General features: G+C 34.2%; 2 protein-coding genes across 2 annotated transcripts in view; both read left to right on the forward strand.

Moving 5' to 3' along the window:
• LOC109544662 overlaps positions 1-24,735 on the forward strand; it is a 96,247-nt gene extending 71,512 nt beyond the window's left edge. Inside the window, exons 6-12 of the mRNA XM_048664148.1 lie at positions 14,985-15,169; positions 18,392-18,596; positions 18,757-18,909; positions 18,965-19,124; positions 21,420-24,152; positions 24,376-24,528; positions 24,585-24,735. Coding sequence (XP_048520105.1) covers positions 14,985-15,169; positions 18,392-18,596; positions 18,757-18,909; positions 18,965-19,124; positions 21,420-21,719 — 1,003 coding nt within the window. The 3' untranslated portion in view covers positions 21,720-24,152; positions 24,376-24,528; positions 24,585-24,735. The remainder of the gene's footprint in view (positions 1-14,984; positions 15,170-18,391; positions 18,597-18,756; positions 18,910-18,964; positions 19,125-21,419; positions 24,153-24,375; positions 24,529-24,584) is intronic.
• LOC109544434 (keratin, type II cytoskeletal 3) lies at positions 24,074-24,691 on the forward strand. Its single transcript, XM_019914596.2, has 3 exons — positions 24,074-24,152; positions 24,376-24,528; positions 24,585-24,691. Exons 1-3 carry the CDS (start codon positions 24,074-24,076, stop codon positions 24,689-24,691), a joined length of 339 nt encoding a protein of 112 aa, XP_019770155.2.
• Positions 24,736-25,153: the final 418 nt, after the last annotated feature.

Below are 25,153 nucleotides of genomic sequence, written 5' to 3' on the forward strand. Positions count from 1 at the left end.
CTTAAAGTTTGGCATGCTCCCAGTTTAACAAAAAAACGCTGTTTTTTGGATTTTGACCCCAAAGCAACAAGATTGATGTGAAATTCCGAAACGGTTTTAAAACTTTTCGTCTATATTTTTTTGTACAGGGTGATCGAAAAATATTCTACTTTTTGTTCTTGTAATGATAACATTTTTTCTTTGGCACCGATTTCCAAAATCTACACCCGATCTTGAAGCTAAAACTTCATAGTCGCCTTAAGGCAAAAATTCGACTATCCAGGCTTACATAAATGAACGCATTGTTTGAAACTAAACTTCACTTTAATTGAAACAGTCGCAAAATCCGAGATTTTGAGAGTAGTTTTGATTTGGGTCACTTTTAATGCAACCCTGTTTATAGAATTTTTCTCGGAAGTCGATTATGCGGTTACAGCTTCAACATGAGCTGGATATTTAAAAAATCGGTCCAAGGGGAAAGATTTTATCACTGTAAGGCCAAAAAGTTGATTTGTACCTTGTACTTTGTACCCTGTAATTAATTAAAAGAGATAACGAAAGAGCTCAAAACTGTTTTTGAGATATGAAACCTATACTTAGATCTTTGCTGTGAAAATCCAAAGAAAAAAACTTTTTTGCTCAACTGGAAATTTTGCTTTGCATCTTCTTCCACTTTTGCTCAGCGTGAATGATCAACATTTGGCATTTACCCCTTTATCCCCAAGGGGTAAAATAATCATTGCAGTGAAGGAAAAAGTTGTTAGCTTTTTTATTTATTGTATAATTAAGTATATGTATACATTAATATAAAGCTGTACGTTTTTTGATTATTGCTTCTGACTGACTCACAATGCACAAAATGATGGAACCTATAAAACGACACAAAAGTTATTACATACTTTCCACCTTTAAAAAACAAGCTAATAATTCCACCAATTTTCGAAAAAATGTCTGATGAATATCGTGCAGTGTACGTAAAATTTCTTGAATTTTTTTCGCATTTGCACCGAATACCCTGTGTTATTGAATAAACAATCATAAGAGTTTTAAATATAGGGGTGTCTTGTCTCCAATTGTTTTTTTGTTCTTATGAAGAAGCAGGAAATTAACAAATATTTACAGTTCACAATTAAATGTAGTTGTGACTAACTGGAAATTTAAAAAAGACGATTGATGTTGAAAAATTATAATTAAGAGAGAATAAGTTAAAAAAAATACATAAAAGATGTTCTTAGTTGCCTTGTTCCCCAAACGCGTCTTAATTCGACAAAACGTTTTCATAAATAATGAAAATTGCAGATGAATGAACCACTGCGGACAGTTTTGTGGATAGCAGACTTTTACCCATGCAAATTAATTTTATTTTCTCATTTACTCTTAATATTCAGCTAGCTTGAATTTCTTTTTTGCCTCTAACGAATAGCAGTGAAATCTTGGATATTTTTGGGTCATTTTCGAGGAGAAATCACCATTTCAGAATTTCATCTTTAAATGACTCGTGCTTTCAGAAAGGTTTTCTAGAAAAAAATTAAGTCGCACAGTGAATGCGCTAAAATTTAAATTAATTCAAACCATCTGTTAGGAACAAGTAAAAACATGATTGTCATTTGTATCGGTGTGGACCCCGAATCCCGGATCAATGCATTCGAATGATTAATCAGATCCAATCAATTTACATATTTCGGTCGAAATACATTATCAACGGGGGCAAAATTTATGTTGCTTTCGGCGCCGTTTAATTATATTTTCCCAACTTAATTAAAATTTATTACTTTATTGATGGGTTTGCGGTCGGGTTTTTGATGTGGCAATTCCGTCCGAAATTGTTTGTTTTTGCCGTATGAAAAGGAGCATTAAATAACAACGTTTTAATTCATTTTCATTTGCCTAATGGACAAAATGTTCTCTAGATATGGAGGACAACAGTTTTTGGGCACACTTGCAAGTTATTTGGCACAAAACACTGTAAAATGTTCTTGGACTTGGGCAAGTTTTCCATTTGGAATATGCTGTAAAAGGCTGGGATCTTAGCGCTTAATGGATCATGCAAATTGCTAGTTACCTAATAATAAACACGGCTAGTTGGCTATAATCATGAAATGGTCGATGTCTTCTACGTGCCGCTAATATGCTTTGTTTTACGGGGGATTTCGTAATAAGAATAGGACGAAATATGTGTTATACCTGGCTACATATGTAAGGTTTTCTGTCGAAACACGACAGCTATTACATATTTCCGTGCCATCCTTAATTCATACTTGTTACCGAAACTTATAGATATTTTGCTATTGTCAATTCTGATATGCATTTTGTTCCATTTCATTTCCATTGAGTTTTTAAATGGATTGATTAAACTCATTTTTCAGGCGTTATTTGTTCATTTTCCTAGTCAATTTTTTTCGGTTGTTAATTGCATGTTTCGAAATATGTTTGAAGTGTAGGTACAATAAATTTCATAAAGAATTAACAGGATATTGAGAAAAAGATTAAAACTAAATTAACATTAATGGGAAAATCTCTCTAAATCTAAAGCATTTATTAGCTGTTAAAATTTGTTTGCCCCATCTTAATTAGTGTTAAAGTTTGATCGGGCAACAAGTTAAGTAGACAGGAAATATATACGAGAAACCACTAGTGGCAAAACAAAGTTTATAAAATAAAACTTTATTAGTCCCATATGGGGGCGAAAATGCAAAAACGGGTAGTTTCGAAACATCCAACGTATCCCGCTGACTATTGTATAATTTGGACCTATTTCACTCAAGAGGCCTATATTTCACTGCACGCGCAGAATAGAACTGCATATTTTTGAGGTCAGTAATTCAAGAGAGAAGAGTGTGTTTGGAAATGGGGAGTTTTATAGTTTGGAGATAACAGCTATTGATATGGATGCCATAATTGGATTTTACTTTTCATTTTTGAGCCAGCATCCACTGAAAGTGACAAAGAGAATTTGGCTGAATATGTGAAGAATATGAATTGAAAAACGTGTTTTGTGACATGGAAACAATAGTGGATTTATCAATATTATCTTGTTTCTATGTTGTCAGCTTTTTTTAACACCTTGTGATGGTTTGCTTGTATTCCTAGCGTTATTGGCTTCACTATGAATTTTTGAATTTAGGCGAATTTTCAGTCGTTCATCCATTTCTGCACTCCAATTTCTATCTAACACGTTCAGATATCATCTAACGGGTTTCAGCAATTGATACAGAAGGTCCCTATTAATACACTGTTCAAACGTACTTATATTCCCATCGTTACTAAATTCAATATACATTTTTGAACTTCACTTGAACATTGATGAACTTGAATGAACATTAACTTTTCATAACTCATATAGAAATCTTCTAACCGATTTTAGCGATCCATAAAACAGGTGTTCGTTCACACATTGTGCTAGTTTGGCTGCATTTCCATCAGTACTTTCTTCAATATGAATTTTTGGACATTGACGAATTTTCAGTCGTTCGGCCATTTCTGCACCCAAAGCTTTCAGAGTGGATTTCTTCATAACTCGGGTAGAAATCTTCAAACCGATTTTAGCGATCCATAAATAAGGTTTTCGTGATCACGGTGTGCTAGTTCGGTTGTATTCCGATCATTACCTTCTTCAATATAAATTTTTGAACTTTGACAATTTTTCAGTGGATTGGTCATTTCTGCACCCTAATTTTTCAAAGGTGCAATGCACAGTATTTTGCTTTCACTAATGTTTATTCAGTAGTCGTATGGATAGTTCCAAGTCTAGGCATCTTGGTCATAAATACTGTACTTTCGATGACATTTTTGTATTTTACTACTAATGAGCTGATGGCTTAATTCAAAATTTTTAAGTTAGCACAAACTGTGTGTTGCTGGATGCATTTTTCCTGTAACCATGTTTTGCGTAATTTCAAGGCACTTTTGTTGAAACTTCTAACGTAACTTATTTAATATGAAAATATCTCCGTTGGTTTTTCACGATTTTCCATAGAGATGAAATATAATTTTACTGGGACTGGAACGGTGATGGCACTTAAAAGCTTATCATTTTTGCATGACATTACCTATTTTACTACTAATTAAAATGGCAGAGAAGACATGAAAGCCAGCCACTTTTTCGGATGTGGAAAAGGGCATTTTTAATGATAGATAAACAACCAGAGATGGTGCAGCTTAGCCGTCTATTTCGACTTTTAAGAGATTTTCCGAGATACATAAAGTGGCTTATTAAGCTCCGGTTTACCCAATTCGTGCTGGGCTTCACTTCAGTGCACAAAACTATTTTCCAGAGTTAAAAATGAGTCCGAATCCCGCAACTTTTCAATTTACAGTTTCGGCTATGTAATTAGCATCGTTCGTCTGGCCTGGACGTGATGGGCTGTTTATTTTGCAATTCCAGAAGCATTTATGTTACAGGCCTGCATTGGACTTGTCTGGTTTCTGTCCGGTCACTGACGACTTTTTTCACTAAATCATATTAAACATGTAATTTTTCGCGCTATATTTTTGCGCTTATTTGCAACTATTTACATCGATATATTTTTTCCAATGAGCAAACGACATGAAAAATGAACGTAAGAAGAAATGGGGGAATCAAATGGAGGTTTGTTCAGAAACCGAGAAAATACGAGTATGCAGGCCCGAGCGGATTGTGGTAGGTAACACATCTTGAGCCTCTGCAATGACTGGGAGATGTGGTTCATCGTCGTAATACGTTAGTTCTTCGCGTGTAACTTAATTGTCCATTTTGCTTCTGGCAAATCTGCTTTAGATTCATACACTCTGATTGTCCCAAAAAAACACAAAGAACTGAGTTAAATCAGCTTTTATTTTGAATAGGCGTCCAGAATGACACGATCGAAGGCTTGTTTTAGGTCAGAGAACACCTCACAGGTGTACAGTTTATTCTCAATACATTCGCAAACATTCATTGTTGGGTTAATCTGTACGCAGTATTGAGTCAATTTTTTCTTTGGTCGACATTTTTGTAGGTCCGAATATTTTTTGGCTTCTTCATGACTTTGATTTGAGAGCTTATTCAGAGGGTGAAAAGTGAACATAGATAGAGGAGATAAAATAAATTCATAAATTTCGTTTGAAAAATGTGTAGGTCCACTCCAGTAATGAAATTTAGTGTAAAAGTATAAAACTCTTAAAAACTGAAAAGATACTGTAAATTTGAGTTCTTGAGCTAACTAACTGTAGGAAGTTAAAAAAAAATTCTTCAAGAGTTCAAAGGAAAAATCTATTCAGAAATATTCCCAATGAACAGGCGTTGCCGTGCACAATTTCATTGTTTTGCAAGAAATAAATAGTTTTGAACAAATACAATTTTCATGTGCTTGAACTGAAACTCATAACCGTTTTTTTCTGAAAATTTTATGTTGCAAGATTTACAAGCTTACAAAAACAACAAACAAATCAAATCTGTTTGAAAATCCATTTAATGGATAATAAATACATTTTTATGGGTATTCTGACACTTAGTTTGAATCACCAATTTGCAGATGGTTCAGCATGTTCTTTAATTTCTCTCCATAAAGCTTTTTACTTTGCTTTGCGATGTTTTCGCGCGATTTGATGCCTGTTTTCTTTGATATCGATTGATTAATAACGAAATACTTTTGGTTGCATTTTCTCAAAGTTTCCTCTAGTTTATTGTGCATAGGAAACCTGTTAGAGAAGCAGTGAAACAACGTCATCATACTCGGATAGAAACTGCAAGAAATCTAGAGATTTCAGCTCATACAAGCCAAATGGCCCAAAAATGTATAAAACTATCTGATGATCACTGCTGGAATAATGAGCAATCGCAACTTAGAGAAATAAAAATACATGCAGAAAACGAAACCGATGTCACCAAGACAAAATTAAAATCATAAGAAAAATCACCCAGATCGATTGTATTAAAAAATGACTTTTATAAGATCGATAACTAACATTTGAGTTCCGATTAAAAGCGTTTTGTGAGGAAATATTTCTTAGGCAAAAGGAATGAGTCGATCATGAAAACAGACTCACAAGACTACAAATTGGTGACTGATCAGATTTGTTTGATCATTTACAATGTTTATACAAATTCATGAATTTTCATCCCAACTTAATACATGAATTTTCCGGAAATTTTAAGTCTCTAAAAAAGTTAGTTATTGGCAATCGATATGGATCAGAATGCATCGATGCTAGTCGCATTTCTCTTAAAAATTGTGTAAAAACTATCGTTTTTCAGCAAAGCTGTGAGGCAAAGCCGAGCTTTAGTCCCAATTGACCATTGAACCTCTTCTTCATCTTCTTCTTGACAATCTTGAGTTTGAGGTCAGTTACTCTGACTGAATTCATTAGTAACAATTAAGTATTTCAAGCACTTGATCAAACCTCATTAAGTAACTGTGTTCCTCATATGGCAGGTATAATAAACAAAACACGACCTTTAAATGCCCAATCGAAGTTTAGTTTGAATGAATGCCTTGTTCGTATTCGGGCTGTACCAAGTTGCACAATATTACCAAACTATGATTTCTATAGGCAAATTATTGCCATTTTGGACGCAAATTGCCAAATTGAAATCATTTGGCATTTTACTATCCGAACAATAGGCCAGGTGAGGCAATCGGAGTAACGGTCAAGGCCGTTTGAACTACGGCCTTGCGATTATATTATGCCATATGTGAAACCTAATTAGTCCACGATTATGGTATGGAATTCGATTCTAATTTGTATCCGAAAGTGTTTTGTATTGCAATGTGACATAATTTGATGGGCCATTAGTAGAATAAATCACTAAGCATTTTAATATGAGCAGTATGGACTTACTTTAATTGATGTTCAAATTTGGCTCGCTGTAATAAATGTTGCTAAAAAGTTTTTTGGGTGTGAATTTTTGTATTTATTTTGGAGCAAATGCTGAAGAAACATGTAATAAGTAATTTTCAATTGGATTTTTAAGGGAATGAAGTTGGTAGCAATAGGAAGTAAAGCACAGTTAGTTGGTATTTTGATCGCAAAAAGGTTGGGAAACTTGCATTTCATAAATTTGTTTTTTATAGATGGAATATTTTCTTATTTAAATCATTAACAATCTTCTTCTTTAAAGTTTTTTTTCGGAGCTCTTAATTTTTTTCAATCCAAACTCATTTCGAAAAGGGTTTTGCAGCCATTGCTTGAAATTGGAGAGTTTTCACGTTTTTCAAGAACTATGTATAAAAATGTATTTTTTCCTGTACTCCCGAAACTAAAAAAGTTGGCATAAAAAACAATCGTTAAAATTCTCCAATCAATATCATAGAGATCAAACTTTTTTATTTCTATATGCAGAGGTAATTCCGAATACTCTCTCTGCTCATTAGTAGTCAAAACCCGTAGGAAAAAAATGTTTTATTTTTTTCAGCTGTGTTTCAATTAGCGGTGTTTGGATATATCCAATGCTTCGCATCCAGTTAACTCTGGAGGCGATTTATCGATCGATTTAGAGTATAGTTTTGAGGATTCTTCCCTTAAAAGAATTGGTCCTGCATGCCTAAATCCACTATAATAAAAAAAATAAAAAAGGACGCACCTGCAGTTTTAAATCGCTTAAATAACGACACTGTTAATTAGTTAAACATGGTTTAATCTTACATTTCCCTAGAGGCACTTAATTTTTTTCGCGCTAAAAGTCAACAACACTAATTCCTCCGGCTTTAAAAACGTTGTTTCCTGCAGAGATAGAAACCTTTCGGGATTTTCAAAGGGATGATTTGCGGGTGTAAAAAGCGTCAGTTTATTTATTTGGCTTGATTGATATGGGTCAACAGGGCAAAGTCAGCCTTAGCTGATGGACGCTCTCCCTTCTGAAAGGGAAAAGGTGTTAAATGCAAATATTTGAGGGATTTTTTTGCTTATAATGGCTAATGTACGTCAGACGCGCAATTGATTGATAGGTGCGCCCCATAGACGATGATAATCGTTGAGTGGAGAATGTCTGAAAGGATAAATAAAAATTGATTTGGACGGATGTGTGGAAATAACGGTTATGATCAATTTTTAACGGAGCCTGGACGTTTTTAACAATCTTCTTGGACGCTTCCAATTCCTGTTCTTGTTGCCAGTAGTTTTCTGACCGTTATTAATAATTGTATTAAAAAATTGCATTTTATTCATTCTTTATTGAAAATTCGGACGCAATCCGACCAGAGCAGGCACGATGCAATTAAAATGTTGTGTATGAATTTTTAGGATGGAATTAATTTCAGATAGAGAGATAAAACACGTTTTGTTGTTTGCGATCTGCATTCGAAAATATTATTTTCGCTTTAAAACTACCCCAATCAGAAAATAATGGACTTCGAATTTCGCATCGAGGCCCTCAGCACGCACAATTTTATTTATATGTCCAACAGACGGGAATCTAAATGGTTTACAAAATCACAATAATAACACAAATATTATAAAGAAAGGAAGAAAAATGTACGCATATCCATCGACTAGTTGGTTTCGAATTTGAATCCATATAGAAGAAGAAGTTTTGGTGAGTGAAGTTTTTTTCAACAAAAAATCGTTTTCAGTGGCAAAATTTGCTTACATATTTTTTCACACTGTGTTTGGTTTGCTAATTGATTTTCCGTTCACTTTAAAACTCGATTTTCAATTCGATGCAACAAGAGCGCTATTATGGCTTAACTTAACTATTATGACTTAACTTTCTTGAAGATCCGATCACTCAACCACCAAGAAATTCTGCACTAATTTTTGCAACTGTGCAACTAAATTTGAATAATTTTATTATGTTTTGATGCTGTTACTTGCAAAAGTTGAACAATATAATTACATTTTTTAATTAAAATTTGTTACTTTCCAACCTTTAAAAATGTAGTTTACCTACTTTCAGTAAATCAGACTGATCTTCCATATGGTGGTGGGCGACTTTAAAATGTTAAACCCATCGTTATTCTTCTTGTTATAGAGAAAATAGCGGGCTGTTCGATGTTCCGAACGAAAAACCGCAACTTTGAAAAACCTGAACGATAAATCACTTCCGAGCTCCGGTTCCAGTTATGGATTTTGCTATAATTCAAATAGAGTATGTTAACTAAACTTGTGCTACTGATTTGGCTCCAACTTTGACAAATGGAACTATAAACTTAGGAGTATATTTATCAAACTGGCAACACCGAAGCCCAATGGGGGTGGAGAAATTGGGGCGTTGATTTACATTTTTATTCCGGCTTTGTACCGTTTTGTTTTCGAGCTAATCTAAATTCAAGCGGTTTTCCGCTTTATATTAGGTTTTTTACCGGCAATTTGGCATTCGGAACAGTGGAAATTGCGAAAATTGTCCGCGACCGGCCTTGCCAATTTTATAGGAAAATAAGTTTTCTACTCTGTCTGAATCCGGTATATAACTGAGCAATTTTTGAGATTTCAAAGCTTCAAATTGTTGAAGTTTTAGGCCTTTAGGCCGCTGTGGAAAAATGTTTCGTGACGTTTCGCAAGCCTGAGTGGTATGCATCTTCAGAAGTAGTTTGCTCGGCTTTGCCACAACGGCCTAAAAGCCTGAAAAACTGAACAGCTTCTTCACTCGATTATTTTGCATCGCAAGATCTCCCGATCGTATTTCAATTAAATACGATACGATAACACTTGAAGGAGCATTTTCCAAATTTTCTTCTTTAGATTTGAGTGGAATCGGAAGTCCTTAGCAGAAATTCAATTAACGCCCTGAAAATATGGAACTGCTTTTAGTTCTAAAAACAAAACTTAAATTAGTCTAGCCAAAGATCCCTCCGCTCTGTTTATTGGTGGACTGCAAGATATAGGGCGCTCTAAAAACTTTGCAGAAAATTATAGAGTCACTTCCATATCCGCTCTTAAAAGGCTTTTTGGCAAAGATACTTCGTGATATATGGTGCAGTTTCCGCTCGAGTACAATTTGCATCTAGCACAGAACGAAGTTTGCAGTTTTAATCATTTATCATTCGTATTTAAGGATAATTACTGGCATCGGCTCGTGTCGGGCACAGAAAAATATTTTTTTCAACCGGAAACTTTTCGTAGCGACTTTTCGAACTGAAGTTGAGAAAATTGCAAATGGAGTTAAAGCAATGAAAATTAAAAAATCACAGAAAAGCATTACGTTAGCGGCAAAAACGAAATTTCTATAAAGGCTTGCACTAAGGAATCAATAAATTTTTGGAAATGTTCTATGGATTTAAAAATTCAAAGTCATCAGTATAGTTCAACTTTAAATGGAGAATATAAAAACAATCGGGAGGATTTTGGTACGGCAAACACCAACACGAATGACACCCATATTATGCTGTTTTTGGCGCATCAGATCCTTCAGTATGAATAAATTAGTTTATTTATTAACTCTCTTAATGCGGGCCCGATTTGGATCATTGAAAATTCGTTTGAAAGCGAGTGATTATGTCTAAAAATCGTATTTTGCAAACTTGAAATCAGTTGAGAAACTTGAAAGTCATAAGAGTTTGAAGGTCGAAAAGCCGATTTCTGAAGGCAAATGTTTTCTTTGCCGATTTAAGAGCGCATTCTTTTTTGAAAGATAGCTTTTTGTATGGAGAAATTTTCTGAATAACGGTTAATATTGGGCCGATTTGGAAATTTGTTGAAAAATGTACGATTTCCTACAAAAACGGCATTTCAGAAAATTGCAATCGGTTGAAAAGCTTGAGAGAAGCTTTATGGTTTTAAGGTCGAAAAGACGATTTCCCGAACAAAATGCTTCGCATTTTTACCTCGAATAACTCATTTTCAAAGTAGAACATAAGATTGTTTGCAAAGTGGAGTCTCAAAACATTCACTGCCTAAAAGAAAATTTATATTTGCAACACTTTGGAACGAAATGGGTTCTGAATATTGGCAAGCGTAAAACTTTCAATCTTGCACATACTCCTTACCCTGTAACTGAATAAGTTATCAACATTTTGCAGAAATTCAAAAACTCTTAAAAAGCCCATAGACTTGGCGTAAAAAGCTGTCTCAGGGCCAAAGTTCATTTTGGTCACCGTTTAAGCGCCAGAGGAGTGTAAATTTTCAAAGATCTGAGCGCTGGTTGTTCTTGGAAACACGCTCTTTCGCTACAAATTTGGCGCCGCATCAAGATTTTTTAAACCCCAAAGTGTATTTATAGGAGTAACTGAATGGTTTAAAAAAATGCAATTTATTTTTTTTTCTGGAAATGTTTTTCGAATTTTTTGAAAATTGGAAATGTGCAAATTTAGACCGTACGTACGTCGTTTGTACGTACAAAGAAAAACATTTAGAGCAAAACCACCATTAAAAAAGAAGCCTCTCTAGGCAAAAAATTATATTCTTCCAAAAATTCGGGTACTCGGCCTTAAATGCACTGGAAATATTTTGACTGAGACTATTTGCGTGTATATGTACACACATAATAAATAAGGAAATATTAAATTGCAGCTAAATTTCTCGAAAGAGGATCATCCTCAAATATTTACATATTTAATATTGTTGATAACAATCGGTTAGGATTAAGGACGAAATCCGTCAGTAATTGAATTGAAGACTGTCCTGACTGAATCTCTATTACATGACCCCCCTTACTTTAAAGCTGAATCCTCCCTTGTATGAAATATTGTACCTTAAATGTCCACTCTGTAAAAATTCTTCATTTATAGTTCTTTTGTCCCGGTTCTAATAAAAGAAATGAAAATCAAATATTTGCGTTAAATCAAACCAAAAACTTCCACACCGTAAATTTTAACACCCAAAGGACTTTCTCTCATTTGGCATCAACTTTTCGCACGTCTTTAGCATTGTCCTTTTAAGCGAAAGCACTTGTCCAATGTACCGAAACCCGTTTGGCTTTCGTGTGTAATTTCAGTAAGCCGGATATATAATTGTTTAGTCGAGTTGACTTATAGAAGATTGTACGGAAAATGAGTGAGTTTTTTCGCAGCAAAGACCGTAGCGAATTTTGTAAATTTCATTCACACTATCGAATCGAATCGGGTAATTATTGGGACAAATTTTGTCAATGGCTTTACGTGTTCATATTCCCGTTAGATGGTGAAACAGATTTCACAGCAATTGCTCGCAATTTATTCAATTGACGCTAGTAAATATATTGAAGACAAAAACAACAAAAACCCGTTAGGAAAAACTGTAAAATATGAACAAGTAGCAATAACTAGAGCCCGAAATCCCGATGTAATTTTGCCCGAAGTGGACAAGAATCATGTTTCTAAAAATAACTTTAAACAGGAAAAGAAATACAAGGACCAATTAGGAATGCTCGAAAAAATGTGAAAAATTAAAATCTCATCAAGTAATTGTGAAATAAACAAGCCATTAGTTGATCCTTAATTTTATTTATAAGCTCCACTGTTTGGGCGCAATAAGGTGGAATAATTGATAAAGTGAACAATCATTTTTTTAATTGGCAATGTATGTTTTCCATGCATTTTTTCTCATGCTTGATGGTCGTCGCAGTTTGCGTGTGACCTACAGAATGGTGTCATATTTACACCTTAGCCATTGAATTTGCTTAAGTTACCATACGGTACTTAATTAATAATATTCGGTTTCGTGCATAATTTTATATTGAATGTAACATCATCAAGTTTGACCTAAACATATTATTACCTGGTCATCCTTCAATAAACCAGACAAGGAATGGAACAAGCAACCACAATTAAATTTAGTTAGGAACCATTAAGACTACCGCATATAATCATTTTTAAAACGCTGTTTTTACAATTATATAGGGTGGCCCAGTACTGACACAGATTTAGCTGGCAATGTTTGCAATTTTTATTTGCAGGAAAATATTGCTACATTATCATGAAAATGACCTGAAAGAAAATCCTGTGGTAAACAGAATTATAACAAAAACACGGAAATCTAATATCGTCTCTGTAAACAATATTTTTAAAAGCATCAGTCGAACAAAGAGCAGCATCGTTATGGAATGGGGAACGCCGCAATATGATGTCGCTGGCATACTTCTGAGGCTTTGCTCTTTATTTAAAGGTCACATAAGGGAGAAATGTCCGTCGTTTTTATTGCATAATACTAACTGAATCGTTTGCTTCAATAAATATTCGTCGGGCAGGGCTCCGGTGATTATTTAAGCCAAGATGCACCGGAAATTACTTCAGTATGAAACTATTCAAAATGGGAATATATCGACTGCCGAAAACATATTGCTCAAACATAAATAATAATAGGATTTTTACGGATTTGGAAATACGTACTTACGTTCGTTTCCACGGGCAAAAATGGGACATGTAAAAATTGATGCGAATCTAGGCATTTCACAACAAATTTTATTGGCAGAATCCTCGAAATGAAGAATTTTATTCGCGCAATTTTACCAGTTTTTTCAACATTCAACACCTATGAAATTGATGGAAATCTTGCGATATTGAGGCATTTGTTTCTGATTGGTTTGGGTAAGTGTGGATTAGCCCATAAATTTGCTTTTTTTGGGGGGGTTGCCCTACTTTAAATAACTCGACTAGCACAAGAGAGAATAAAATACGTATTTATGCAAATAACTAGTTAATGTCTGTTTTTAAATCGCCATAAGAAGAAATAACAGAGCAAATTAATAAATAAGCGAAAAGGCGCCGTTGTCGGGCACACAGCAACGCGTTTGCAAATTCAGAAACAAAATGAAATCGTTTTCGTGCTGACTGAAGAATTTAATTAAAACTTTTTTGCAAATCCCAAGCCGCCATTGAATGAAGAGTCGGGACAGGGCGTAGTACTTGATAGCCATTAAATTATCACTTTTTTAACTTGATTATTAATTTTCCCGGATTAATTGCTTTTGCCATTTATTTACAAATTTCGGGCAAATTCAAATGAGATTTGCTAGAAAACCGTAACTGGTCGGTTACATTAATCAAACATAAAAGTGCACTTCAAGAGTGTTCTACTCTCCTAAAGGAACGAGAAAAACATTTCGAAATTCGCCACTAACATTACGGGTTTTATTCGCTATTCAAATGGTGCAGTTGAAACGAAACCGATAGCTTTATGGCCCGGATAAGAACTCCGGAAAATATGAGGAAAAATCAAATATGACTCGATCCGAATTCGCCGCAGAAATAGGGAAGTAATTCCCAAAAGATAGGAAAGTAAAATAGGAAAATTGGAGGATAGCCAAGCGAACGCGCCGATTTGGGACGGGATGGATTCGGTCAGGTCAAGCGTAAGAGACTGAAGAGCAAACACGAAAATTGGCGTACAAGTTGCTGCAGACCCCATCGCAATGTTGCATATTAATTACTAAAGTTGCCGTGACTCATTAAACAGAAAATATATTAGGGGGTTTTTAAGGGAAAAAAATTAGAACAGAGAACAGCTTTCGAAATATTCATCATTTTGCAATCAAATATGTTTCATAAGTTAATCATCTTTGAATTGTTGTGATGGACTTGGATCTAAATATTACCATGCATGAAAGTATCTTATTGCTAAGAAGCTAAATTGAAATTACAAAAATATATTGAATCAACAATTTATTTTGAAATGATGTTGAAAAGTATGCATTCAATCGAAACTATACACTAAAATTTTCAATTATTTAGAACTGGAAACAAATGTATCAGAAACATCGCCAGATCAACTAAAGCGAGTAGCTAAACAATGAGGAAATGAACAAATTGCACCTAAAGAAGGAACATTGGAATAAATGATCCATTAATTTAATCTTTGCAAGCAAGTAAAGCAATGAATAAAGAAGATGTTTGTTAGATTTTAAACAGTCAATTTTTTCAGTTTTACCTTCATTTTGCATTCATTTGCCTGTTCGGTCTCCCAATGCTTTTTCAGTTCCTCTGGTATTTATTTGAGAACAATTACCTGCGTTAAATACTTCACACTAAGTCAAAACCTATTTTTTTCCTATTATTTGCTCAAACAAACCGAAAGATCAATATAAAAAGTCGCAATGAATAATGTATATTTTAGCGTTTTACAGTAGAAAGAATATAAATAAACTACAAATTTATGAATATTTCAGATAGACTAATGGTTTTTTTGTTCTTTTGCAGATCGAGATTTTCCGAAGATTCGCCAAAGAGTTGTTGCGACTTTTTCTCCTGGAAGCCTGGATCTTTACGATGGTTTATTGCGTTGATCGCTTTGGTGGCTGTGTGCAGTGTTCTGGTTGGAACAGCTTTAGGGGCCATGCGGCCTGCTGGAAGGGATCATCTTACCGTTTCCTTATTAATGATAGGTAAGTCTGTTATTTGCGTCTTTAAAATGAAGTTCAGTTCAAAAGACAGTTTGTGTGGCGCTCTTTCAAAAAGCCCTCAAAACAGTTTTTGAGATTTGAACTGTTCAACCTTCGGCACTCGTGTTCGTATTCATGTAAGTATTTGTTTCAAACTTTTTAAAGCTTGAGAATTTCTGACGAAACTTAAGGAGCAAAAGACAGTTTGTGCGGCTCTATAGATATAAAAAAATATCCATTAATTTTTGCCGTATTATTCGAGTTTTCAAGATTTGAACTCGTCTACTCTAAAGTGTCTAAACAATTATGTTCGTTTTCATATTTTTGCTTCTAACTTTTTAAAGAGTAAAAATTTTAAATTTATGATGAAAGTTAGTGAGCAAAATACAGCTCGCGCGATTCTCGATTAAAAAAATATTCATTGACTTTTGCCGTATTTTCACCAGTTTTCGAGATTTGAACTGTTCAACCTTCGACAATCGTGTTTGTTTTCACTTTTTGCCTCAAACTTTTGAAAACATAAGAATTTCTGATGAAACTCAGTGAACAGAAGACGCTGTGACGTATTTTCAACAGTTTTCGAGATTTGACCTGTTAAATTTTTGGCAATCGTATATGTTTTCATTTTTTGATTAAAACTTCTGAAAAAAAAACTGAATAAAAAAGGAGAGTCTGTGCGGCGCCCTATCAATAAAGCTCCAGTAGCTTTTGCGGTATAGTGAACAGTTTTAGAGATTTGAACAGAAGACAATGTTAAATGCAATCTGTAATAAGACAGTTAAATGCTCGATATTAAGTGCAAAGTTCTTGTAAATAAAAATCTTGGAAAATATTCCAATTTTATTAAGTATGTATATCACTGTAGTAATTTCCGCAGGACGTGGCACGGCCACCGCTCTTTATGCCATTAATTAACTTTCCAAACTCTCCAAAACTGTTCAAAAGCTACTGAGGTTTCTTTCACAGGGGAAGTTATTTATGAATAGACGCCGAACTTGAGCCTAGGCTCTTTGATTTCCTTCGTGAAAGACGTTTTTGAGCTATTTATGTTTCCCAGGTTTAAATGAAGCTGCACTTTACGGAAAAAGAGCAACTAAAGATAGATATTTAAGTACTAGAAGCTGAAGTGAAGCTAAACACCAATACTTCTGTAAGCAAAAAGGTTTCCGTCGTTTGCCTGAATGTATTTTTTTGCAGCCATATTGACGCAAAAATGTAATACATTAGTGACAATTTTGCAATTTCCTAAGGATTGATAGGGTTTTTTAAGAAACAATTATTTATTATAAGTGTATGACAAAGAACGTTAATAATTTTTATTATCTCAAAAATTAACTGTGCAGAACACGTTGCAACAAAAAAATCCACATTTTTTGTATTCGATTAATTTTCATTTAAACTCTTTCAAGTTTGTTCGATGTGTTCGCATTCATAAAACGGTTTAAGAGCTACATAAAATCGCAGCGACGAAAAGCAATTTGTAAATAAAGGCATTTTCGGGGAATAAAGCGCTTGAAATGAGAAATCGAAATCCTTGAAGTATCTGAGTGAATTGGATGAAGAAGCGAAGTACAGATGAAATTTACAAGTGGAACTGATATATTGAATTGCGCAGATTGTCGAAAACATGTTTTAACCATTTTCTCTAGCGTACTTGCAGGATTTTTCTGGATAAAGTAACTAGAAAAAACCTTTTTCATGTGTAAAAGCTCCTTTTAGCCACGTTACAGTGATTGCTGATGTATTTATGTATTAACATTATACAAAAAATTAATTAGCGAAATTAAGGAAAAGTCATACTTGACCACGGCAATTTTTTTGCAAAAATATTGCAATTTAACTAAATTTATTTGTTCCTATTCGAAAGTTTGGAGTTTTAGGTATATTGAATGTTAAAAGAGAAACAAGACTTTTTCATTTGCTATTACTATTGCACCTACAGTTTTTCTATTGAGAATTCCAAATCGGTTTTGAGTTTTTAGAACGATTAAATTGGGCTTTAAGGCATAAAACTTTTCTCCAGTTGTCTAGCGTTGAATCTGAAATTTTTAAGGTTTTCGAAAAATTCGACTTTGAAACTTAGTTTTTTATGGCCAAATAAATTTACTCTAAATACAAAAAACCACTTGAAAATGCGATCTAAACGTAATATTCATCTGCATGTGTCAAATGTTCCTCTGCAAAAGCTCGACTTCTCATATTTTTGCAGAAAACTGTTTAGGCCCGAACTCTAGTTTCCGGACACCATGTTTGTTAGCATCGAGCCAAAAAAATGTTTAGAAGTGTACGAAATGAAAATTATATGGATATATATTATTAATTCGGATCCTAATTCCTAATCATCTGCCCAGCGATAACAGTAGAATTTTCAGAGCCTTGAGGGCTTTCTGCCTGCAACTTTCAACTGAATCTGCTCTATTGTATATTGTTTTTGCCATTGACTTTGTCCATATAATTTGTTTAAATGTTTCTGTGGCAATAAAGCACATTTTAATTTGATCAGCCATCCAGGTGCGAAACTCTTCAATGTTCAGATTTACGCCAAAGTGTGTTCTCCCCAAGCTTATTGGCAATGACGCAATAAAGGTTGTTCATTTTCTATTGCTTGTCCACCAAGCGAGACGGAAATTTGATATTATTAACGGATGTCGTTCGTTAAACTGTTACGATTCACGGAAGTATGGAAGACTATAAAGTAACTACAGTTAGTTCCCTAAAGAGCAAAAGTGTCCAGTTTTTTCCTATCACCCTGTATACGCATTGTAATCCGTGTTCCTGATTAATCCCTTTTTGTCACGTTGACTACTGCGGCAATATTCCGGTTAATAATGGGATAATTAAGGCATCCGGAGTCCTCAAGGGAACCTATTACGTTACGTCCTTTGGCACTGAGCTGCGTTAGCACTAATCGTAAACAGTGTCGTACAAGGGATTTTATGTGTTTCGACTGTTCATAATTTGATTTTATTATAAACATATTTTACGATTATTTCAATGAGTGTCATTATTTTTGCAGGAGCACGAAAATTTTCTCAAATACTTCTTCAAAAACAATCTTGGAAAGTAATCGTGGCTGATTTTTAAACTTCTTTAACTCTCTCACTATATCTACTAAACATCTTTTTTCTTGCTCTCAACAAAAATGTTCTAAGCTTCAATGGATTGTATTATTTTTAAGAAATTGTCAAAATCACATTTTCTTTAAACAAATTTGTTCCCTTTTAGGAGTTGGAATAGTATTAATTACGGTCAGTGGCGTCGCCTGGAGACTCACGTCCCATGATTCTTCTACCTGTAGATCAATGTTGGGACTGGGATCGACAGAATCTGTAGATGTATGTACCCGACGTTTCGTTCCTCGCTTACCTCCATCATATGGGCGGCCTCATCATCCCTATGCTGCCATGATGTATCCCGAATTTCAATACAGGTCAGTAACATTTATATCACATATTCATTCAAAAATTCACGTTCGAATCCAGCCACTTAAAATCGTTAATTCGTTCATTGATCACGCCATCCTAAGTGTAATTGTTGTAATTATTCTTCCTGTCGCTAACTCTGGAAATCTTATCAAGGTTCAATTTTAGGCCTCCGCCTCCTAGTTATCAGGCCTCGATGCAGGAGTACAGATTGAGGCTGCTTCTGCTGGATCGAGGGAACACGCCTCAAATTCAATCCGGGATTCAGAATGCCGTGTCTCCTCCACCTACCTACCGAAGTCACGCAGGAAGCTTATTAAGGTTCGTTAATCACAATTTCTGTTTAATTTTTTATTCGTTTTTCATTTTCCCCTAGGGCTCCACTTTCCAGTAGACGAGAGGTAAATCACTCTGAGTACAGTTGTCCGCCATCGTACCGATCGCAGAACAGCTCGAATCGACCTGGTACTCTCACAAATGGCTCCATTTTACATTCGCGGGATCCTTCTTCTATTTCAGATTCGAATCAAGAATCGGTAAGTTATAATATTGGAAACTGCGAACATTTTTTCCATAATATTTATTCAATAAACGATTCAGCTACTGAAGAAATTAGGACATAAACTTGTGAGCGATTTAAGTCAAGAGGGATCAGGAGAAAGCGAGCTTTCTAGTAGCAAAGCAGTCGCTTGCCCCACATTTTCAGGAAAAATAAAAAAAATTGATAGCAAAGTTCAAAATTAATACATTTTAAGTCCTACTAATAAGTTTTTGGCCAACTCAGTTTGGTAAAAAAAACCCGTCAAAATCACTACAAAAATTTGGTTGATGACGAAATTTTAAACGAGTCACGCATTCACTTCTTGGCCATCTTCGGTTTGGTGAAAGTGTTCTATTGACAATTTTATATGCTAAATCAAAAATGTGCGGGTGTAAATTCGAAATTAAGTCGCTGTTCTTGTTTGCAAAAGGCGATTTTTATAAGTAGATAGAATCAGCGGTCGCCATAAATATGTGGGATAGGAAAAAACAAGATAAATATAACCGAAACATGCGTCAATATGACGTTATTAATATAATGTGGTCATCTCAACACGTATGAAAAACCTGAGGCGAAAACTCACGTGTATTTATTACTGTCGTTGTTTTTAGCAAAAAATGGGTTACATAATAAATTGATATTTTTGCGACTTTTATTCATACCTTTATAGTATGCTTATCATTAATTATAAAATGTGTTCCATTGGCTGATTAATTACATTACACGTGTATTTGTATAAAATTATCAAGAATAATTAATATTTGCATCAGTTAACAATAAATCGTTTCACAGCTGTACGATGCAGGTGTGGCGTTTTTAGGGAAGTTCTTAGAAGGGCAAATATTTAATTCTATTTATTAAATTTTTGAGAAGAAATTGTCCTCTTCAAAAGCACAACCTGCACAAATGTTTGTTACTGATTTTAATTGGCTTCCAACTTTATTTCTCCACAAATCATTTGGCCGAACCAGCAAACAGTGAGTGTTTTTTCCTTTCTACTGATAATGCTATTTTTATTAAATAATAACAGATTTCACATTTATTTTCGATAGTTTTGTAGCGAAAATTGTACTTTTTAGCTTATAATAACCAAGTTTGACTTCTGTCTGCAATCGACAAATTGTCAATGCAACTCACAAGATATAAAAAAAATAAAAACCCGTTATTTTATTGTTTCGTAAATTCAATTTTCTACCGCGATTTCTTTTCGCGTTTAATGGATAATTTTTTTACGCTAAACTATGTTTATAACATCTAGTTGAAAACAATTTTCAAGTCAATTTGCCAAAATCTTTATCTTTAAAATATTATCCAAAAACCTGATAATCAGCCTTCAGGATCATTTTATTTGAAAATTTACAAAAAAAAATTTCTTAGCTATGAGTTATATGTTTTCATTTAAAAATTCTCGTCCTTGATGCAAATATACAGACAGTCCGGTAACCATTTCTCATTTCAAATACAATTAAAAAGAAACAAATAGCTTTAAAATTTTGCTGGAGTTAACTGTATATTTTCAGCAAACTGTTGAACAAACATAAAAAATAAAAGAATAAAAATGTGCCTAAAAATATAATTTGCAAGTTAAACGATTGATAACAACGAACACCATTTTAATTTGCACTTCTAGCGTCTCCCCGGTTTAAAATACCTACATGAAATAATTTGTGTGGCCGGTGGGCGTATATTTAAAGCAAAAAATACGTTAATGTAGACCCTTTTCCTTGTTATGTAAACAGTACAATACGAATTTGTGCGCGATTGGTTCAATCGAGTCCCAATTAGAATCACTGGGTGGTAAATCGGGACATACTGGCGGCCAATAGGATACAAGGATTTTGCGCTTTCCTTGAGAAGCATGACAACAAAAGGATATATTGCAAATAGAGTTTGGTTGTGGGCGTATGTTTAAAGCAAAAAATGCACTTCAGGTATCAGAGAAATTTAACCTTTTGAAGATTCCTACTCTGGCAAGTTACACTAGTTGAAAATTTGTCTTCCTTCTGACAATTCTTTAACTAAGGCCGAGATGTGAAGGACATAAAGGAAGCTCAAAAAGTGTACGAGTTAAAAGGGAAAATCGGCCACTGTTCGTTTGGAGTGGCCGATGCCGTTGATCGCGTTATTTACAATTATTTCTACAAAACCCCTCCGAAAATTTACCTTCACTTGTCCTCAACAATATACATCGTCCCACCATCTTCATATTAAACCCGCTTACCAACAACTTTTTGAATTCTTTACTCCATCCGTAGGCCATTTAAACTAATTGCTTTTTGTTATGTTTCAGGTTGTAAATGTTGTAAATATCCTGGGCAGTACTGAAGAAGATATAGCCCTCGACAATCTCACTTTGGATTCGTTGAAAATGGAGCCGGAAGCGACCGACATCAATCCCTTGAAGATGCTCCTCAAAGGTGGTCAAGGCGATTTAGAGGGCTCGAAAGATGGCAATTTAGTGACCATTGTGCAGACCAATGATCAAAATCCTGTGATCGTCACTGTGAGCGGCTGTAGCGCACAGGACAACAATTCAACCATTCAAATCACCGAAATTCCTTCTGAAATGGAAATTTTGGCGCACTTATAGTCGAAGCAGGACACGATCGTGTTTAGTCGCTTAATAAAATGTCAGTGATATAAAAAAAAATTGTGAATTCACTTTAATTAAGTACATGTCATCCGCTATTGTTGCAGTATTAACTGATCCGCTATTACTGCAGTATTAGCGGATTAATACTCAGAGCTACTAGAAAATATAAAACACAATTTACATTTGAAAAACTTCTGCGTAAAAAACAAAGTATTGTTTTGCGCAAATGCTGAGTGGGCGCCCATTTATGGGCAGCAGGTCACTTTTCGGTAAGAACGTTTCCCTAGAATACTGTGATTTGTAATTGATCATTTCTCGCACAGAGCATACGATATTATGAACTAGTTGTACACACTCTTAGAGCACTAGACACTTTACAGTGCATAGTACAAATTTTCTTAATGTTATGTACAAATCGCTACCTGTAATGACTTTAAGCGCGTCGTTTTGCCGTTTGTTCGGTTTCCAGATCCAAAAAACATTCGCCAAAAAAAGCATTTTCAGTCAAAATTTGTGAAAACGCAAACAGTGGTCCGTGCAATTGGTTGATGAGAAATTGTCCAAAAGTGTTTTTGTACATTTAATGAAATTTTAATTCATGTAATTTGAAAAACTGTGTATAAATATTGAGTACAATAAATATTACGTTTCCCATCGAGTTCTACCGAAGTGTTCCACGCTTGTAATGTGTTTCTTTAAATTAAATTCTGTTTTTTCCGGTCAAAATGAACACTTCAATATACAAGTCGATGTATCTAGAAACTACAAAGAAATTATATAAAAATATTCTTGTAACATTTATGTTCAAAAAAATTAATTCATACATTTCCGTATAAATTCATTTAATAATTTTGAAAACCATTTTTTATGCAAAAAACTAATCCTGGTGCGAAATTAAATAACTCATAATTTCCTAAAAGGTTTTCAGATGTTTGCCAAAATTTCACCGAACCAATATCTTCCTTGTTGCCTTTTAACTTGTTTAAATGTAGATATAAAAGTACTTATTTCAATTTTATCAAATAACTTTGCTTTGAACACGAAAACATGTAACCAAAAAATCGACTTGAAATACAATTTTAATGGAAACCCAAATATTTTAAACACGTTTTAAGAATAGCCATGTTTTTGGGAAAACGCATTGATCGATAGGTGAAAAAAAATGTCAGGTATCTAATAGACAATAGAAGAAAGACAAGTTTTAAAGCTGTTTTAAATCGGTCAAAAGTTATAGCTCAAAAGTCTAAAAGAAAATTTGACTTTTTTCTTAATAAAAAAAATATAAACCGTTAGACTTTCACTCAAAACAAGTTAACTACATCGGTTTTAAATCATTGGCCGGCGGTAATAAATAATCATCAGCTACTGGAACAATTTAAAAAAATTATAAAAGAACTTTTTTAAATACTGATTTTGTAAACTGAATTATCCCAATATCCGCCTTTTCTTGTCATTCCGCTATCGGTATTTCAAGTGTATCACAATCTGGTACATTTCTGCACTTTAAAATTTAAAAATGTTTCAAATTCCATAAGAAATTTTTAAAAAACTCATTTATAAAAATTCACTTACCAATTGCAATCTGTTCCTTCCATATTCGATTCCTGTTCGGTTGCCTCAGCTAATTAAAAAAAAAATACAACCCACATGCTTATAGAATATCGTCGAGTTAGTGATTTATAAATGTTTTAGTAATGTATAGAGGAAAAGAGCCACGTCTAACGACTTTATGTCGAAAGGCGGAATGTAAATGACTAAAAACGAAGTGTTTTTTCTTTGTTTTCAACCAAAATAAATGTAAATATCAGTCCTAAAAATACGCTTGAAAATGTAATATTTCTAACGTTTGAAAGTTTGTGTAATGTATGTATATCCAGTCTACATAATATACTAATACGTTTTGTATAGCTGCGTTCGTACTGTTCAGAGAACTTGTATATTTACAATATGTGCCTATATAATGATTGTAGATAGTTTTTATTTAGATAATGCTATAAATATTAGATTATATCCTGTATGTATTATATATATTAAGTTGTATAAAATACATTTTTAATGAAAATTGTTACTTTTGTGCTTAATTTGGTTTTGTGACATGTTGCACAACATCCTGGAATTATTTCCCAAGTGACTTTGGAATTTGAACATCACTTTGAAGATCATGACTAGAAAACACCTCTAGACCAAAATACGTTCTTGTTTGTGGGTATTTTTTTCGATTCGCTAACCACTTCAGCAAACAGATGAATTTGCGGTGCTAATTTGTATTTCTTATAAATAAATGATCAATTTTAAATAACGGGCAGTTGACCTCTCATAACGCGCTAAGCTAAACCAGCTTTAGTGCAAAAATGTCTTTAAAACAAGCTATGTTTTTACTCGCAGTGTGTGCTACAGTCTTCATTGTTAGTGTTGCAAATGGACTTCCAAGTAGGTGACTGTCCTCTATGTTATTTCAGTTTTTAAGCATGTTTATTGACTTTGGATGTATATTAGCGTCTTAAATAAGCTGAACTAAAGGCAAATGATATATAATAATAAAAAAGGAAGTAGGGAAAAATGAGAGTTGACTCAAAGAAGCAAAAACTCATAAATAAACATGTCTAATCGTCTACCCAGTTTTTGCAAAGCAATACATTGTTTAACGTTTTAGTCGCAAATGCCAATTCAGTTTATGTAAGACAAAAGCGATCACCTGAACCGCATGGAGGATTCGGAGGTGGATTTGGAGGCGGCTTTGGAGGAGGATTCGGAGGAGGCTTTGGGGGAGGATTTGGTGGCGGACGAGGATTTGGAGGAGGCAGAGGTAAACTGTTTTTTTTACCCGAAAACTAGTTAGATTTTATTGAATGTTTGCTCTAGGATTTGGAGGAGGATTCGGTCGACCGCCGCCACCTCCACCGCCACCATTTTTTGGAGGAGGAATAGTTCCAGTCGTTATAATAAGAAGACCGTACTATGACTATTGATGACATAAATGCACTTTTTTATAATATATTTGAAACACTGATGACAGTTTAGTTTCAATTTCCTTCAGTTTAAAAGAGCGTAATTTTTCCCTCGTGGTTATATCGCATATCGAAAACTATCGAGATTATAGAGATAAATAGCAGTTTAATAAAAATATTAGTCTATTATGTTTATATAAGGACAATGTGTGCAATCGCATAACGGCTGCGAATACCCGCAGGGATGATGCTGTAATATTCACTCTCGTTGGCATGTACTTATAAGGAGTTAGATCCCGCTGACTTATACAGGCTGTCCTGAAATTGTGTATTAGATTTATTTGTATTTGGCAGAAATTGGCCATGTAACATTTTTTTTATAAATACTCTTAAAAGCATAGTAAGTGTAAAACGAACGTAGGCAAAATCGGACTAAAAAATTACTGGGCACTTTCCTGCGCGCGAGTTTTTCAAGTTTTTAAA

This window comes from Dendroctonus ponderosae, unplaced genomic scaffold, assembly GCF_020466585.1.
Source record: "Dendroctonus ponderosae isolate FM_Combo_2020 unplaced genomic scaffold, Dpon_F_20191213v2 Dpon_F_20191213_2, whole genome shotgun sequence".
Lineage (NCBI taxonomy): Eukaryota > Metazoa > Arthropoda > Insecta > Coleoptera > Curculionidae > Dendroctonus > Dendroctonus ponderosae.